This window comes from Mustela nivalis, assembly GCF_964662115.1.
Source record: "Mustela nivalis genome assembly, chromosome: 20".
Classification (NCBI taxonomy): domain Eukaryota; kingdom Metazoa; phylum Chordata; class Mammalia; order Carnivora; family Mustelidae; genus Mustela; species Mustela nivalis.
In genome coordinates, this window is record NC_139039.1 from 3,776,754 (window position 1) to 3,796,727 (window position 19,974).

The 19,974-nt window shown below is 35.5% G+C and overlaps 1 protein-coding gene across 3 annotated transcripts in view; it reads right to left on the minus strand.

Moving 5' to 3' along the window:
- Window positions 1-5,848: 5,848 nt before the first annotated feature.
- Window positions 5,849-19,974, minus strand: part of HOOK3 (hook microtubule tethering protein 3) — a 110,153-nt gene continuing 96,027 nt past the window's right edge. The window contains exons 20-23 of one of the 3 annotated variants that reach the window (XR_014306642.1): window positions 18,807-18,911; window positions 18,114-18,185; window positions 10,525-15,234; window positions 5,849-9,774 (exon numbers count right to left, since the gene is read on the minus strand). Coding sequence is in view for 2 of the 3 variants with exons in the window: in XM_082715162.1 (XP_082571288.1) it covers window positions 15,094-15,234; window positions 18,114-18,185; window positions 18,807-18,911 (318 nt within the window). In the remaining variant the exon portion in view is untranslated. Of the gene's footprint in view, window positions 15,235-17,594; window positions 17,744-18,113; window positions 18,186-18,806; window positions 18,912-19,974 lie in introns of those variants that run through there. The other 2 variants (XM_082715162.1, XM_082715163.1) reach the window with 2 other exon arrangements.

The following is a 19,974-nucleotide window of genomic DNA, read 5'->3' on the forward strand; positions in this document are numbered from 1 at the left end:
GTTGGGATCATGACTTGAGCCATAGGCAGATGCTTAACTGACTGAGCCACTTAAGTGTTCCAGAAAGACATATAATATTAACACTAATTAAGAGAAAGTAATAATACATCAATATTATTACATATATATATGTATATACATACAGTATCTATAATAATAACAAAGTAGGGGCACCTGGGTGGCTCAGTGGGTTAAAGCCTCTGCCTTTGGCTTAGGTCATGATCCCAGAGTCCTGGGATTGAGCCCAGCATGGGGCTCAGCAGGGAGGCTGCTTCTCCACCCCCCTGCCTGCCTCTCTGCCTACCTGTGATCTCTGTCAAAATGAATAAATAAAATCTTAAAAAAAAAAAAAAACAAAGTAAATTTGATATCACAGATAATTAGTAGATGAAGAGGATTATTTCATAATGAACAATGGGGTTGGTTAATTAAAAACAACATAACAATCCCAAGCGTTTATTTTCCTTAAAAGAGCTTCAAAATGGGACGCCTGGGTGGCTCAGTTGGTTAAGCAGCTGCCTTCTGCTCAGGTCATGATCCCAGCATCCTGGGATAGAGTCATCGGGCTCCTTGCTCAGCGGGGAGCCTGCTTCTCCCTCTGCCTCTGCCTGTCATTATGTCTGCCTGTGCTCGCTCTCTCTGCCCCCCTCTCTCTCTGATAAATAAATAAAATCTTAAAAAAAAAAAGAGCTTCAAAATGATAAAGCAAAAACTGATAGAACCATGGAGACTTACCATAATTATAGTAGGATTTCAACATTTTTCTCTCAAAAACTCATGCAAAAGTAAACCTAAAAATCAGTAATGCTATAGAAGACCTGAAGAACACTCTCAACTATCTTCATCTAATCAACATTTCTAGAACATTCCACCAACAGCAGCAGAATACACATCCTTAATACTCATCCTAGACATTATTCTAGGTCATAAAACAAGTCCCAAAAAACTCATGTCATACAAACCATTTTCTCTAACCATGATGGAATTAAGTTAGAAATCACTAACAGAAAGATTCTTGGAAAGCCCCAAATGTTTGGAAACTAACACATTTTAAAATAACCCATAGGTCAAAGCTGAAATAAAAATTAACATCAGAAAATATTCTGAACTGGATGAATGTGCAACCATAGTATATAAAAATCTGTAGGATGCAGTTAAAGTAGTAGTGATAATGACATTTTTAATACTAAAGGCCTGTATTAGGAAACGAGAAAGGTTTCAAACAAATAACCTCAGATTCTACCTTGAGAAACTAGACAAAAGAGCAAATGAAAAACCAAAGTAAATTGAAGAGAGGTAATAATAAAGATCAGAACAGAAATCAATGAAATAAACACCAAACCAAATCAAACCAAACCAAAACAAAACGAGAGAGAGAGAGGAAATTAAGTAAGCCCAAATTTGGGCAAATGTATCTCTACATGTTAGCATGAAACAACTGGAAATCAAAATTATAAAACAATACCCTTTGTAGCAGCATCAAAAATTGAGAAATATTTAGGATAAATCTGACAAAGGATATCAAAGACCTGTACACTAAAAGTACAAAACACTGGTGAGAGAAAGACCTAAATAAATGGATAAAAAACTCAATATAAAGATATCATTTCTCCCAAACTGATCTATACATTCAATACAATCAGTCAAAATCCCAGTAGGCTTTGTTTTGTAGAAATTAATGAGCTGATTCTAAAATTCATATGGCAGGTAATGAAAAGGACCTAAGTAGCCAAATCAACTCTGTAAAAGAAAAAAGATGGAGAGCTTATACTATGGGACTTTAACCCTTCTTATAAATCTACAGTGATCAGGACAGGATATTACTGGTATCAAGCTAGAGATGAATGTAGCAATAGAAATCCAGAAATAAAACTCACATATATTTAGGCTATTGATTTCTTTTTTTTTTTTTTAAGATTTTATTTATTTGACAGAGAGAAATCACAAGTAGATGGAGAGGCAGGCAGAGAGAGAGAGAGAGAAGCAGGCTCCCTGCTGAGCAGAGAGCCCGATGTGGGACTCGATCCCAGGACCCTGAGATCATGACCTGAGCCGAAGGCAGCGGCTTAACCCATTGAGCCACCCAGGCGCCCTAGGCTATTGATTTCTAACAAATGTGTAAAATGCAACTCGGTAGAGAAATGATAGTCTTTGCAACAAATGGTCCTGAGCAGTTCTATATGCTTCTGCACCCCTTCCAAAGAGAGGGAACTTAAATCCATACATCGCACTTGCGGTGTATACAACAATTAAGTTAAAATGGTTATTAAACATAACATGTAGTATCCAAAATTATGAAACTTCCAAAAATCACAGGAGAGAATCTTCATAACTTTAGGTTAGATAAGGATTTCTTACACACCAAAGACAATACATTAAAGAAAAAAATTGATAGAATTATACTTCTTGAAAATAAGAAATTTTGAGCTTTGAAAGAGACTGCTAAGAGAATGAAAAACCCAGTAACAGGCTGGGAGAAAATACTTACACATCAATTATCCCATAAAGGACTTAAATCTAGAATATATGAAGAATTTTTAAGTAATTTAATAAGAAAACAATAGAACCTTGGAAAGAAATTTGAACATTTTATCTAAAAAGATGTATGGAAAATAAGAAAATGAAATAGTTTTTATGAGTTTGTAGGAAAATACAAATTAACACCATGAAATACTATTATATACCTATTAGAATGGCAAAAATTAAAACAAAGCAAAAAAGACTATTAAAGAAACAACAACCCACAATGAGCTACTACTAAGACCCACTGGGATGAGACTAGAATCAAAAGGACCCCGGGGCATCTGGGTGGCTCAGTGGTTTAAAGCCTCTGCCTTCGGCTCAGGTCGTGATCCTAGGGTCTTGGGATCGAGCCCCGCATCAGGCTGTCTGCTCAGCAGGGAGCCTGCTTCCTCCTTTCTCTGTCTGAGTCTCTGCCTCCTTGTGATCTCTGTCTCTCAAATAAATAAATAAAATATTAAAAAAAAAAAAAAGACCCAAGTATTGGCAAAGATTTAGAGGAACTGGATCTCTCATTCACTGTTAATGGAAATGTAAAATACACAACTCCTTTTTAGTACAGTTTGATAGTTTTATTATTTTTTTTTAACATTTAAAAAATTTATTTGAGAGTGAGTGAGCACAAGGACAGGGAGAAGCAGACTCCCCTCTAGCTGGGAGCCTGTCATGGGGCTCCATTCCAGACCTGGAGATCATGATCTGAGCCGAAGGCAGATGGTCAACCATCTGAGCTGTTCAGGTGCCCTCCGTTTGGTAGTTTTAAAAATTTAGTACATATCTACTGTATGACCCAATCATTCCACTCTAGGCGTTTACAAAAGAGAAATGAAAGCACATGTCCACACAGAGGCTTGTGAAGAAACATTCGTAACAGCTTTATTTTAAATAGTCCCAAACTGTCAGCTACTCAAATGTCCACCAGCAGGTGAATGAATAAAAAGAGTTGTGAAATACTCACACAATGAAATACTATTGAGTATTAAAGAAGGATGAATTACAGATACACACAATATAAAGATGTTTCAAATTATGCTGAATAAAAGCCAGGAAAAAATGAGTACATCTCATAGGATTCCATTTATATAGAATTATGAACTATGCAAAATAATCCATAGTGACAGAAAGCAGGTAAATTGTTGTCTAAGGATGGGGTCGGGTACAGGGGACCTGGGAGGACCTGGAAGGATGACCAAGGGCACTAAACACTTTTTGGGGTGACAGATATGTTCATTTTGATTACTGTAATGGATTCCTCACTAGTGTCTATATGTCAAAAATTATCAAACTGCACTTAAAAGTATTATTTAAAACTAACAATTCATTAATAAAGAGAGAAGATATGAGAAATACCAGCATATTATTAATGGGAATGGTTCCTTAAAGGGGAAAAACTAAAAATTCAAGGGGTGGGTATCTCTGGAAACATGTCTTTTATTTTTTTATTTACTTAAAATATTTTATTTATTTATTTGACAGACAGAGATCACAAGGAGGCAGAGAGGCAGGCAGAGAGAGAGGAGGAAGCAGGCTCCCCGCTGAGCAGAGAGCCCGATATAGGGCTCTATCCCAGGACCCTGGGACCATGACCTGAGCCAAAAGCAGAGGCTTTAACCCACTGAGCCACCCAGGCGCCCCTGGAAACATGTCTTTTAGAAGGCATCTATTATTCAGAGGACTTTGGCTAGGAATATAGACACATAGATGTTTATATTCTCAGCAATTTCCTTTAAACATAGTCCTAGAAATTAACTCAAAGTATAAAAACTTTCAGTCCATTTCATATGCAATTAGATAAAAGAAGTATGAGCGTATTTGTGGCTTTAAACTTACTGGTCTATATACCTACCTCGGGTTTTGCTCAGACTGATATGTACCTGATTGATCTGCACCATTGTGATTGTGCTTGGCACCGGGATGAGCAAACAGGGAGTTTTGGCTTCAGAAGTAGGATTTTCATAGGGAAGTCTTCCTTCTGCTTGAGTGCAGAACAGCAGCAGCTGTAGTAACATGGTCGTTCCTCCACTGAGAAAATTGAGTATTTGGTCAGCCCCTTGAACTGTCTCTTGATGTGACAAATCTGACAAATGAAAGTGATGCTGTGTAGCTTTCAGGGTTAGGTCCCAACAAGCTCTGAAGCTTTCACCTGGGTGTCTCAGAACTCACTCTGAGGAGGCTAGCTGTGTGTGTATAATGAGTTCGCCTAGCCTGAGACTCCATTCTGAGTGTCCGAACGAGTCATGTCGGGAGGCTGTGTGTGGTCACCTGGTATCCCCCAGGTGTTTGTATCCGTCTAGGTATCAGACGTCCGAGAGAAAGACTTCAGATGACTCTATCCTAAGCCATCATTTTACTGCGACTGAATGAGAGGTCCTTAATGAGAGAAGCCCAGTTGTCTTCAGATGCGGGAGATAGTATAATGTTTAAAGCCATTAAGGTTTGGAGTGGTTTGTGATGCAGCAATACCCTGAATAGTACATAAATGTACTTTAGGCAAACCGGGAAGCTTTCTCCTGAGTGACAGTTCTATTTGGGAACTTTTCCGTGTTGTGCTTCATTTGACCAAATCTTTGAAGGAAAAACCATTGCTCGATTTTTGTGATTCAACCTACCTTTCTCCTTTGCTTCAGTATTACATACCCAGAAGAGACACTCAATAAATGCTGAATATGGTATCACCATGGTAATGAGTGAAGAAAAGTTATTATTTATTTGATGGTAAAATGGGCACTATTTTGACTACATAGCGATTTTCTTCTTATCTTGGTGTGCTAACTTCACTTTGAAATTACTTAGAGGAGTATCTTAATGTAATCAATTTCTACACTGCTATTGTGACTTTACCTGACACTACAGATGTCATATTTCAGTAATGTTTAGGGTGGAGGTGGGGAAAAGGGTAAGTTTTAAGGGTGTACAAGGCAGGAAAAGTGGCTCTCATCACCTAAACAGGATGCTCCAACAATAATGTTTTTCTTTGTTGAAGAATACAGTTACTCTTCCAGTGTTTCCTGGTGTATTGTCTGTGGTAAGACTGACAGTTCACAGGGTAACTCTAAGAGGGGAGAAGTCATGTTTAACTTTTATTCCTTAAGAACTCTGGACGATCAGCTTACAACTACTGAGTACCAGCCTAAATCAAAACACAATCTACACCAGGTACTGAAAAAAATCTCAAGGATGTTCCTGATTTGTAATAAATCAGTGGCATAATCTTTAAATTGATACAACACTATGGCAAGTGCCAAAGGCAAGTGGATGAATACTATTAGACAATTAATAAATATGTGTTTGTCATGGTTTAAGAGAAAGGAAAAAAAACTACACTGAATTTTTATACAAGTCTTTATTTACAACTTGTTTAACAACTGTACACTTTTTGCAGCCTTGAAAACATTTTTGTACTTGAATGGGAAAATATAGTTTGACCAAATCTTAACTTTATTCTTCATATACATATACATATATTATATGCATACATATAAACATATACATATAATTAATACCATAACAAGTTGGCAGTCATAAAATTAAAATGAATAAGTGATATCACAAGGAAATACAATAGAAGATTTTGAAAAAATTAAAAATCTGTCTCCTGGTGGTTTATTGGACTTTATGTTGTGATTTTACTGAAAATTTCTTACTGAGGCTAATGAGACATTCACCTCAAGAAAACAGTGAGAAAACCCACTGATTTGGTAAACACGTGGAAAAATCCTTGGATGCTGTTATGTACAATGCTGCTATATCTGCATTGATTCCATCTGTGAATTAAGAAATTTAGAGTTCTATGTGGATTTCATTTTTGGATTACAGTGACAAAGAATGAAGTCGTCAAATTATAAATTCAATGGTCAACCAGAAATAAGAATATACCTAGGAATACCCTTTTTGCAAAAGCTAAACTCCAAGGTAAATAACTATGATGCCAAATAGGAAACTAACAACAATTCATAGAATAATCGATAATACTTAAGACATGAGTATAAGGCTTTAGAGCTGGGACTGTAATCAATACAACTCCAACTCCAATGTACTAAGGTGTTTTTCAGCTCATCTGAAAAGTTTAAAAAATACTATAGGAAAAAAAAGCCTTTTTCTATCCTCAAATCTTTGAATTAGTCAAAATAAGGCAAATTATTAAATTATTAGATATGTTTGAATTTTACCATTCATTACACAACCGAATATAGGGTGTGATAAATGGTGGGGCAACTGTCAAAACATGAAAACTGCAAAACAATATAACCTAGAAATTATTCTTCTAAGTGCAAAGCATACTGAATTACACGTAACTGGCACACAGCGAAGTTAGTGACAGCAATGACATTTTAGTGCAACTAAATTTTAAATAACTAAGGCTACTAAAAAACAAAAGGCTACTATTAAAAAAAGTTAAAAGTCCTCAAATAATTGATTGGCATTTGTGTACAGTCATTTCCTTTATTTATACTAAAATACTATTTATTTCAAGCATAATGAAAATTTCCCTCAACTAACATGAGTCTCTGTAGTACACACATTAAGTTAGGCCAACAAGAAACCAACCAACCAGCCAACCCTCAAATCACACCATTTATCCATCTGTACTTGAACAATAAGAATTTCATAATTTGCTTAGAATTTGACACTACTGGACTGAGTCTGTTGCCTGATTTCAAACATTCAAAAACGAAGAGGAAAGCATCATGACTTTCTAACAGAACAGTTTTAACTAAGCACCAAGCTGACTCACTCAAAAGAATTATGGTTAGTCCCTTATTTTCATTACAAAAATTCAAAGATGCAGCCATATACATCCTTTTCGTTATGTTAAGAAGTAAAATAATACTAAAAATGTTTCATTAAGTCACTAGAATAAAATTGTTTGCTTTATACATGAAACTGAACTTGATTCATAGTCCAAGTCATTAAGAGCAAGAAACCATGAAGAAAAACCAAAGAAATAACTTGGATCATGATGTGCCTAAGGGGGTAGATAAGCAAATGTGATATTAGGGAGAAATGTTTAAAAAGAGATAGAAACAGAAAAGCTTTGCCACTTCATTAGATCTATATATATTTAAAAATAACAGAAGAGAAGAATAAATGTTTAACAATTTTTATTTGTAAATAAGTTAAGAATTCACTGGTTTCTGCTCTACATGTGTTAGAAACTATGTATCATCGATTTGAAAAGACCACAAAAATGGGGAGAAAAGCTGAAAGATACTAAGTTATGATTTATGAAATGATTTAATAATATCACTTGAAAAGTAAAGTGCTGAGACTATTTAAAAATATATTGAAAACTAGTTTCAAAGAATGGGGTTTTGGTTTTTCCAATGTCTTTAAAAAGGGCTGGTATTAATTTTTATAAGAAAAACACCTCTCTTCAACTATGGCAGTAAAATCTAGGAATTATCATAAGTTAATTGAATACTTTCATTTTGTCTTTATTTCCTCTTTGGGCATTACAGCACTGTAAAAAAGCATTTTCTGCCATGATGAAAATGTTCTGAATTTATGCTAATATGGTAACCACTAACCATGTGTGGCACTAAGCACTTGAAATGTGGCTAGAAGACTGAAGAACCAGTTTAATTTAATTTTAATTTAAATCACCATGTGGCTAGTGGCTAACAAACTGGACAAGGTAGGTCTAGAATCTACTCTTACCTAAATTAGCAAAAAGCCACTAGATGATAAAGACATTAAGAAGGGAACTTACCATTCAACACTTAGCAGATATTCAAACATTATTATTTTGTCTGTGTGCGTGTGAGCATATTTCATTTTTAACTTTAGACTTTGGGGGGACAAAAGCAAATCTTCCCTCAAAGGTCAGGGTCTAGACTTCTATATTTGTGTTACTCTCTTCTAAGTGACTTGCTTAAGCAAAGAACATCAGTAGAACGGGGGTAATGTAGAAGAAAATACTACAGAAACCTTTCACACTATAAAAGCATTTCTCTCATGTAAAAGCACAAAACAAAACTCGAAGAGAATGTTCTTGTAAGTGCATCTCCCTATTCTTTGGCAATAATCACGTGTCAATTTTTACCCAACAACAAATATTTCAGTCACTTCTGGACTATGATTTGAATATTAACACATTTAAGTTACAAATGGAAGAATCCTGACTCTTAAAGACATCTCTCAATAGAACAAGCTGAAAACTTTGCTAGATTTGAACTTAAGAATAGCCAAGTTCGTTAAGCACACCTGTTACAGCAGATGAAGAATATTTCCATAGCATTCTGCCATCTGTAGTGTCTGCCTTCTCCCATCAGCTAAGCCCCACCGTTTCCCAGATGCTCTGACTTAAGAGCTCCTGGAACCTGGCTTGCTTTCTCCTGTCTTTGGGTCTAGGCAATGATGAAGAAACTATGAAAAAAACTGAAGGGCAACTGATAGGTTTGTATTTTAGGAGAGAGGCAAAGCAAAGGTAAGAACATGCTCTGATTAACTAGAAGACTGTTCACTTTTTATTAACGCAGCTTTAGGAAACAGAAAGTTTCAAGTGTGTTGACATTTAAGAGAACTTGGCTTCATGAGTATTGCCTTATAAGAGTCTTATTAATGAGAAATATAAAATGTAATTGGTGCCTAGTAGCCGCCATCCAGCTTCAAATAGATCTCTAGACTTAGATTTTCAGATCCCACTTTAGACATTTCAGGAAGAGTGCAGAGCCCATTTCTTTGGGGGATCTTTTACCCTCTTCTTAGTGAGTGTTCCGAATTATGAAAAAAAACCCTAGTGTAAAAGTCGAAAATGCCACAGAAAAGTAGAAGAAAAATAATTATCTAACATTAGTAAAGTGCTGTGAGTCTTGCAGTAAAGTATAAATAATACATAAATGATTAAATGTACCAGTAAATATTAGGACACTCATCTCTAGCAGTGACATAAACACACTATAGAATGTATGTACAGTGATCACTGCCCATAGGTTGACAAATACACCAAGAATAAACATGAGTCCCTTTTATTAATTTTAGCAATATAATTGCTAACTTTTCCTTTGTCAACTTTGAGATCTCTTAAGTGATAACACCTGCTCAGAAGTCCCCCACATACATTAAAGCCACACATGCTTTGGTAGTTTCCCTTTTTTCACTTTGAGATTACTCTGGTCATGGTAGTTAATTCTTCCTTTAAGCTCTGTGTCGATACAATTCAGGATCTGTGATAGTCCTCCAGGCCTGAAAGTTTGCGGCTATGGACTTTTTTTGATGATTTCATCTTCAAAGACTCTAATTCGTCAAGAATGCCTAGGGGTAATTTATCAGGTACATAAAGACTTACTTGAATATATTTTTAAAAATCTCTACTCTTGCCTTCAATTTAAACAAAATTTTGTGTGGGCCTATTATGTCTAATTAGGGAGGAACACAAAATTGAGCCTATGGTTTATAAATTAAAGCAGCAGATCTAGAGAAGTTGGTAGCAATTTTCAGCTACCACAGATTTCTTCTCATCTTATCAATTCATAGTATCCTTAATGGCTTCAAGTCACTATTTTAGATTTAGAAATGGGTAACAGTTTCAAAATTAATATAGATGCTTTCCCCTCCACTGCTAAATGTATAGTGAATATGGTATGCCCAGTTAATGCTCACTGAAGGGAAGGACAATTAAAAAATAAATTATATTTTTGTCTACTCCTCTTTAATAGTCATGTTAAGAAAGTCAGAAGATTTTATGTAAACTATCACTTTAGGAACATTTGTTAAGACAGTGTTATTTTTAATTGTATTAGTACTTCCATCCGCCTGGATATTTGTTTATAATCAGGCCATTTCTTATCACGATAATCCATTCCTAGAAATTAGAATGCCTTAATAGCCTTCTGTTACTTTCTCAGATTTTTATGTTCACTTATAAATACAGCATACAAACCCATCTAACAGAATATTACTGGAAAATAGAAAAATAATGGAGACACATCACATAACTGTTGATATATAATTGTTAAGAAACATGTATAGACTCCCTACAACTGTCAAAAGCCATATACTTGCCATAATTAGGTTCAGGTCTCTTGTTTCTCAAATAAACTAATATCCTTTTCTCTTTTTCAATTTAAGTGTACTGTGAAGAGTCCAAGTATAGTTGAAGATAACATTAAATAAATTTCCTAAGTTTTTATATTCATAGATAAAACATATTAAGTTGGACTGGATTGATAAAAGGCTATCATAATCAATACATTCATTCTTCCCAAGAACATAATCAATGATTTAAATGGATGTCATGACATTTGTACAGCCCTGCATTTTATAAAATGGAAGCTAAATATTAATACTTCCGTGATTTGGGGGAGTGGGGAAGGGCAGAAATTAGCTGTGTCAGTAGCAAATTTTTTTTTTTTTTTGGTTTCTGAGAAATGAACAGTTCTTACTACAATACTTTAGAATAAAACTATTGTGCTTAATCTGGACAATAAGACATTTTCAAAATTTTCAATAAAAGGAACATACACCAATTGTTATTTAAATATGCTTTATAGGTAAAGTAAAAAATTGGATGACAGATACATTGAGAATCGCCTTCCTCATATAAAAACTTCATGATATAAAATATTAAAATCATTATAGTTACAAAGAATAAGCTCTGAAACTGCTTTCTAAATGAAACTGGGTTGTACAACTACCAAAATAAGCTGCTGTTTTGACCATTGGGGATTATAGAAAAAGAGATTATCATTATTGAATGGAAACCCTTTTAACTTATAAAAAAAGAAAATAAAAAGCACACTACAGTAATTTTCAAAGACTATGATACCCCGTTTCTTCTGTTTAAGAACCTCCTTCATCTACTTTAGGGTATCACACAGGCTTGACTTTGAAGAAGTATAATGCTCCATCAACTTGATGAGAATCCCTTCATAATACAAGGTAAGAAGTCAAAGTTTCCTTCCATAGTTTAATGAATAGATAACAAAAAGCATTTTGTCTTAATGTTATTCTATAATTAGCAGAAAGCAAGACAACAAGCACTTTGCTCCCATTTTAGGATCATGGTCGTTCTTACTCGCAGGGCTGTGAACTAGCTAGGCTTACCCAAGCTGTGGGCTGTGGATGCTTTTTCAGATAATCTCACGTGTTCCAGCTCGACTGGATAAGTCTGAGATCTAGACAACTGGAAATTGAGTGCAGAGAGTTAAGATAATTTTAAACGTTTAGATTTTTAAGACACTTCTCATCCTGGGATTGAGACTTTCAAATTTTTAACATGGTATTATCTTGAAAAGATGAATGCTTGTCTGAGAGCAAGAGATGCTAAAAAATATTTATCATTAGCTAACAAAAATAAAGTTGTTATGAAAAGGAGATGTATAAAGTAGCTAATAAAATGATCTTTTCTTCAGCTTAACTCATCTTTCGCTGAACAATCACTTACTGCTGATCTATCTGCACAGTGTGGATTTTCTATCTAATAAGATAGAAAGGCCAGTGTTTCTGACTGGAGAACATCAAGCTCAATTTTATACAACTGAGCTTTTACTATATAAACAAAACAATAAAACCTCAACAAAATTATCCTATTATAATTTAATCATCTCACATCCCACCAAGCCAATTTTACCAGGCTAGGGCTATCAAACAAATAAATTCAATCTTAATCAATTTTGGAACATGGGTCCTTTATTTAGGGACTTCTTTTTCTTGGTTATTATCAAATAATTAGACAAATGATAAAAAGGTACGATTGAATTTTTGAGCTCTTTTAAGATATATACAGTTGTATTATTTATTCTCTTTTTCTACGTGGTAAACTATGATATTTGTTAGATTTTTAAATTACAAACTTTGTAAATACACACTGCAGAACACAAATGCCGTTCTTTTATTCTTAGTTATTTACTTTGTATTTTCTTACCCTGGTTAGAAGGAAAAGAGAAAATAAGCTTTTTGCTGATAAGAGTCCAACACTGCCAGGATGGGTTACCCCCACATAACGCAGTAACACTGTACTTACTCCACTGCTGAGGCCAGGGTTAGCGCCACTGTCCGAGCAAACTGTGGCTTCATGAAGCTACCATATACAAGGAGTTTGTAAAAATACAGCACAGTATGGCTCATATCTAGATAAAGCATCCAATGGCTTTCAACTTCCAGACAGACCGTGCATGCATCATCACAAACCTCCTGAGAAATGATTAATCCCTACTGGAGAAATAGCAACTTATACATCCTGTCCAAAGCTGGGCAAGGAAAACAGGGCTGTCACTTCTACAGCTAAGTTTTATTCCTGCTTTTTAAAAAAGCACCAGAATGTTTAGACATAAAAGTTCTTCTATGTAATGAAAGTAACATACTAAACTATAAAGGTAAAGGAGAGTGAAAGTTATGAATGGAAACACCAAATAACAGCGTGCGCCAGATGCCATAGAAACTCAGAAGTAAAACTCGCTTCCAAAAGCCTGGCACCTTTTCTTCCCATTTGGAGAAATATATCAGAGTAGGTCGGTAGGTAGAAAACCAGGACTGGGGCAGTAAATAGAGAATTAAAATTAAAACCTCTCATCTCATAGGATATAACCCATTTAATGAATAGCTCTTTTATTTTCATCTATCTTATTCTGCAGGTAGTATAATTCCCCAATAATTTTAATGTTACAAAGGTTAGTGTTAGTCTTTTTTTAAAACAGCTAAATCCTTACGCTATTTGTGAAATATGGGGGCAGGGGTAGAATCATCTTAAGAAGTTTTTAATCTTTTATTGTTAAAACTATTTTGATGAGGTGTGCTTAGCCTCCTGAAACCCCACAATGCATTCTACTCATGTGGTTCTCTCCATTATTACAAATTCTTCCTGCTTTACTGTCTTATCAGGCAGAAGCATTCACACCATGCTCAGACTTTTGTACTTCATGTAAAAAAAAATCATCACAATGCATGGAGTCATTTTTGTCTATACTCTTAATACCTTTCTTCAAGTACACTTTCTGAGGACAAATGAAAACACTACCAATTTTTAAATCAATTTTCTTATAAAAAAAAAAAGTAAGAATTTAAAGCCAAACACCTGAATATAGTTTCTGAAAATTCTTAATTACATGTAGCTTGATTTAGTGTTATTTGTTTGTATTTATTATACAGGACTAAATGAAACCTGAACTTCCAAATAGCAAGTACACGAAATGAAATCTTATTAGAGGGCCTATCTAAAACCAAAAACCAATTAACCAAACAATTAACCTAATTTCAGGAATTTTTTGCTTAAAAAAAATTGGCTATGATGCAAGAAAAAGGCTAGAGGGGAGCATAAATATAATTTGGGACCAAATTCTTAAGTCACTATGGAAGTCAGGCATAGGCATTTCATTTTCAAATGAATGGTATTTCACATTTACATAGCACCTTCTACAAAGTACTTTCCAATCATTATTACTTGACAGTCATTCAACAATGTAAATAAACATGGTTTACAATCTGTCAACAAATCTACGAACTCTGAGGCAACCAAATACCCAAGAGAAAGTCTTGGACTAGTACATAGAATTAAGAAAAAAAATGTTAAGAGACCTGTCTTAATATCACATACAAGAAGTCACTTACTGATCTTAACGACTGATAGTAGCATGTTAGGTTTAGGAATTACTGAGAAATTGAAGGGTTTATATTAAAGAATAAGTAAACTGAAGTGCAAGTCAACAAGGAAATTGTTCAAAAGGTAAGGCTACCTATTACTTGTAAGTACATGAAAAATAAATCTTTCAGATGTGGAGGGCAACTGAAACTATGTCAGCCACATTGCTAGAATTTGATGTTCAGTTACTAGGATATTCCAGAACAAGAAAAAAATTAATGCACAGCCTGATTTTTTTTTCTTCTGTAATTTCCCCCCAAATAATCTAACCACTGCATTTATCTTCTGTCAGCAAACAAGATAGCAAGAAATAATGATATTTTATGTATGTTTTAAAAATAGTTTCCAAATCTTCGGACAAATTTAATTTCCTATAAAACAATGTGGAAAACTCATTTTTTCCCTCGAAATAAATCTATCAGGTGCCTTAGGTAACATCTGATTAGCACCTCTGCCAATGTATTTATGTCTTTGCAAAAAGTGCACTTGCCAACCATTTTATATAGTAAATATGCAAGTTATTTGAAGTGCATTTGGAAAACAATTGAAAACACAGATTAATACATCATAAAAAGATTAATTCCCTTTAAACAAAGACATTCTTATAAAGCATGGTAACACAGAGGCACAATAAAGAATATAAATTGTATATCAATTATTGGCAGAAAATCTAATTCATTACAAAGCCTACACAATTGGGGAGAGGACGTTTTCATACAAAGAAAAGTACTACACTATTATACAACACTTTTAATTGGGCATTTAAAAATTTTTGGCACATTAAAAGGAACCGAAAGGACTACAAAATAAAGAACCAAGAAACTAAAATATAGACACAGGAGAGAGAAAGTCCTCAAATGAGAAACAACTAAATATCAACATAAAAGAAACAAAAAATAAGCTGGCTGAATTTCCTGAAATGTCATCATATGTAACAGAAGTATGCTTTGAATGCAGGGCGTTTTTTTTTTTTTTATTCTGATGGCAAGACTTGTCTACCTTGCTGTGGCTGGTTGAACATGGCCGGGATAAGATCTTCTTGTGCTGGTTGCTTGTCTTTGCCGAGCCAGAAATGACTGCCCTGAACCTGTACTAGCAAGTCTATCTTCAGCCGCCTTTTTATGCAGGGTCATTCCCTACACAACATAGGGGAAAAAAAGTAATCAACAAAAAAAAGTGCAACATACTCTCACCAAAAAAGAAAAAATCATGCAGAATTTGTCTCATTGCATCATAAGGCACAATTAGGAATGTTAATTCTGTTCATTACAGATTAAAAATCTTATAGAGACATTTTAGTTCTAACAATTAGATACAAATCTTCTCTTGGAAAAATTAAGGTTTAATTTTCTGAATTTACGATAACCAAAACCCAGATAAAAGAGACACAATTTTGGAGTATATTGACCACATTCAATCACACTTCCTTTTTAAATCAAATGTAGAAAGTAATTTCCCAGAAACAAATAGGACGATTGATTGGTAGCAGTTGATTCACATGAGGTTGTGGAAATCACACGCTTTATTTTGAGTGGAAAACACAAATGCACATATTGTTTCTTAAGGAGGAAAGCCACAGCTAGATATAATACATACCACCAGGGTGTTTTTCTTCACTTCAGGCAGGCTTGTATTCCCAAGCAAATTAAGAAAAATTCCTGACAGCCCACAACAGAGGGCCCAAGAGAGCAGGGGGTCTTTTTTGTAGACTGGAGGATGGCCTACTAGCTTAGAAGGGAGAGGATATACAATTGCTGGACCCAGAGCACCTTAACAGGAGGGAGGAAACCTCTGGGAGTGGCCTTTTAAAATTGTTCATCTGTGAGGAAATCAGGGAAAAAATGGTCTGGATACTAATTTAATAAGCCAGTAAAGAACCCTGACCAGGGAACCATTAAGAATGGAGAGTGACTATTTATTCCCACCAGTCATTGGCTACCAGTAAACTGATGAAAAGAAGTGGACACTGCAACAAGGAAGAAAGGAAGAAATAAGCAACTGTGAGCCAAAAGGAGAGCAGGACCTAAGCCAAGCCAACCTATGTGAAAAGTCCTAGGGCTTTCCTAGAGTGAACTGGACAGATTAGCACAGAAGACAGAACACTAAACATCAATCTTCATAACACTTGTTAGCTTCTAGAGAAAACACTAGTCATGGCTTTGCATCTTTTACAGAATTTCGGTCTATCACATATACCTAAATAAACAACATTTCTCCATTTTCCCAATGAGAAAATCCAGAACATGTTTTTTACTCAATTTAAAATCAAAGCATTTAAGAATCTGAAGAAAATGGCAAATATCTATTGGTAATCCTTAAATTTATTAAAGTGGCTACATATATTACCAATTCTTTTTTATTTAAAATATATTACCTTTTTTTACTTTCACATTCCAAGCAACTTATTTCAATTCTTCACACACCTTTAAGACCTTGGTAGTCATGACTGGGTCATTCCCTGAGATACTTAATGCCTTTTCCAGGTGCTTGTCACCTCCTTTCCATTCAGTAGCCCGTGATGCAGAACTTTCTGAATGTATGTGTAAGCTGTTACTGGCTATCTTTCTGGAACACAACCTGTGTGAGGCTATTAGAAGTTACTCCTTTACTCCCTGAGAGCTGAAGAGTAGGGCTATGTTTTAATACCATGTCACAGAATAAGTAAATTCGCTTTATAACCACAATATGTTAAGTCATACAAATCAATCAAAACTATGAAATGACCAATAAGGATCAACTGACCTTTGAAGGTTTGAAAGAGGAAACAGAAAAGGTGGAGTCAGAACTAGTTTTCAGAGAACTTCCTTAGTTTTCCCTTATTCTGTAATTTTTCATTTTTAAGAAATCTGTATTTGTTAATCAAAATAATATTCTAAGCCCAATTTGATTTCCTTTGTTTTTTAGGATTGTAGTAAAATTTGAAATATTTTTGCCTTGTGGTTAAAACAACATAAATGTCGACATGTCATGAAATTAGATGAATCTAAGATAAAATACCTTATTTATTTATTTATTTATTTATTCATTTATTTATTTGACAGAGAGAAATCACAAGTAGATGGAGAGGCAGACAGAAAGAGACAGAGGGAAGCAGGCTCCCCGCGGAGCAGAGAGCCCGATGCGGGACTCGATCCCAGCACCCTGAGATCATGACCTGAGCCGAAGGCAGCGGCTTAAACCACTGAGCCACCCAGGCGCCCGATAAAATACCATTATTAGGAGACCTGGGACATTATCCTTTAAGACATAGTATCAGTTACAATTGTAACACAGAAACAACTACAACATAACAATAGGGAAAGGGGAGATGATGAAAAAAAAATCTGGCTCAATTTCTTGTCTTAGGCAACTAACATTTTGACAAGGCAGAAGTGGTCTTACTGGGAAGAAAATGCAAAAAGACAAGTCTAGGACAAAAATATTGAAAAAAAAGTACAGCACTCTTCAAAATTCACAGCTATTCACATCCAGAAAAATCTCACTGAAGCCCAGAATGTTGATAAGCATTTATTTTTCCCTTGTAATATTTTTAACACTTTTTTGTGTTGGAAAATTCAATTCCAAAACCTCTAGTTGTTCAGGTTTTAACACCATGAACATTTTGCAAACCCTATGAGATAAACCATCCTCTTGTAAGTTCCACTCCTGTGAAGACAATGGAAAAATCCCATAAAACAAATGCTACTGCATCTGTGTTTTAGTATTATTAAAGTTCCCTTTTCCTAAAATAAAATGGTTCTCAGGGCCAGAAATCAAACTGTCATTTATCTTTCTATCCTTTAGGACTTACTAATGTGTTCAAAATATCCTAACCCTAACCCTATTATGGTGGTACTCATTTCTCCTTTTCAATCCTAAGATCAGCATTAGGTTTGGTTAGTGTGTGTTAGGTTAGCAATTATTTTCAAATTTATTTGGTAGAACTACTTCTATAATACAGTAGTATAATACAGGTAGTATAATAAACATTATATATTCAATGAACTTTGCAATGTGTTTTGAAGTGTTTTCTTACCATATTGTACCAGGCACTAACAATGTATTTCTCCTCCATTTCTCTTTGACTCTTTGTCTTCTCATATTCTTTCTAAAAAAACAAGCACATGTAAACATGTAAAGATGAAAAACACAGTATCAATAAAATACAATTAGTTATATAAATTCATGGACACAGTTGTATATAGCAAGGCTCCTAGAAAATAAAGTGTCAAAAACCAAATGAGCCTGGGTGGCTCAGTCGTTAAGCATCTGCCTTCGGCTCAGGTCATGATCCCAGGGTCCTGGGATCGAGGCCTGCATCGGGATCCCTGCTCAGTGGAGAGTATTATTCTCCCTGTCTCTCTGCCTGCCTCTCTGCCTACCTGTGATCTCTCTCTCTGTCAAATAAATAAATAAAATCTTTTTTTTTTTTAAAGATTTTATTTATTTATTTATTTGTTTGACACAGAGAGAGAAAGAGAGAGAGAGAGAGAGAAACAGCAAGAGAGGGAACACAAGCAGGGGAAGTGGGGGAGGGGAAGCAGGCTTCCTGCTGAGCAGGGAGCCTAATGTGGGGCTTGATCCCAGGACCCTGGGATCATGACCTGAGCCGAAGGCAGATGCTTAACGACTAAGCCACCCAGGCGCCCCATAAATAATATCTTAAAAAACAACAACAACAACAAAAAACACCAAATATCTTATCATATAGTATAGTACAGCAAACTACCTCTAAAGAATGGAAGAGTCGGTCTCTTTCCTGAAGCTGATTTTTAAGAGCCTGTATTTCTGGTGCTGCTCCTTGATTCTGCTTAGGGTCTAGAGTACGGATAACCTGCAAAAAGAAACAAAGAAAAAAATTTATTTATTTATTTATTAAAAAAGATTTTATTTATTTATTTGTCAGAGAGAGCAAGAGTGAGCACAGGCAGACAGAGTGGCTGGCAGCGTCAGAGGGAGAAGCAGGCTCCCTGTGGAGCAAGGAGCCTGATGCGGGACTCGATCCCAGGACACTGGAATCATGACCTGAGCCGAAGGCAGCTGCTTAACCAACTGAGCCACCCAGGTGTCCCGAAAAATTTTTTTTTAAAGATTTTATTTATTTATTTGAGAGAGAGAGTAAGAAAACACAAAAAGAGAGAGGGTTGTAGGGAGAAGCAGACTCCCAACTGAGCAGGGAGCCCGACATGGGGCTTGATCTTAGGACTCTGGGACATTACCTGAGCCAAAGGCAGAGGCTTAACTGACTGAGGCACCCAAGTGCCCCCAGAGAAAAAATCTTATTGTATGGCTCAGCTAACCTCTGCCTCTGAGCAGCCCGATACTTAGAGGAATGGGTCCTGAGGGTTAAAAAGCCTGTCACTGTGACTCTACTGCTTCCTCTGCCAGCAGCTTGGTTTAGGCCATGGGCATGTTATGCAATCAATTCTAGTTGGCCAACTAGCAGTCTTCTGGGAAAGGTCTTTTTGCTTTTTGGCTCAATACTTTTACTATAAAAATTGATCAAACCTATAGAAAACTGAAAGAGGGAAACAGAAACCCATTTCCTTTATCCCCAATTCAGCAACTGCTGCACTGACACATTTTCTCTACACCTACACACACACACACACACACACACACACACAGAGGCTTGTTTGGGAGCATACTGTAATACTGTAAAGCAATCTGCAGACCTGGGAACATGTAACCCCCTAAGTACTTCGACATGCATCTTCTTAGACTAAGGACATTCTCTTACACAATCACAATACCAACATCTCTGTAAGAAAACCAATAATTCTGTAAGTCATCACTGTTCAATCCAAATCCGCATTTCCACAGGTGTCTCCAAATGTCTTTGATAAATCACTGCTCCTTCCACCCCCAATTTGGGCCCCCAAGATAAATGCATTACA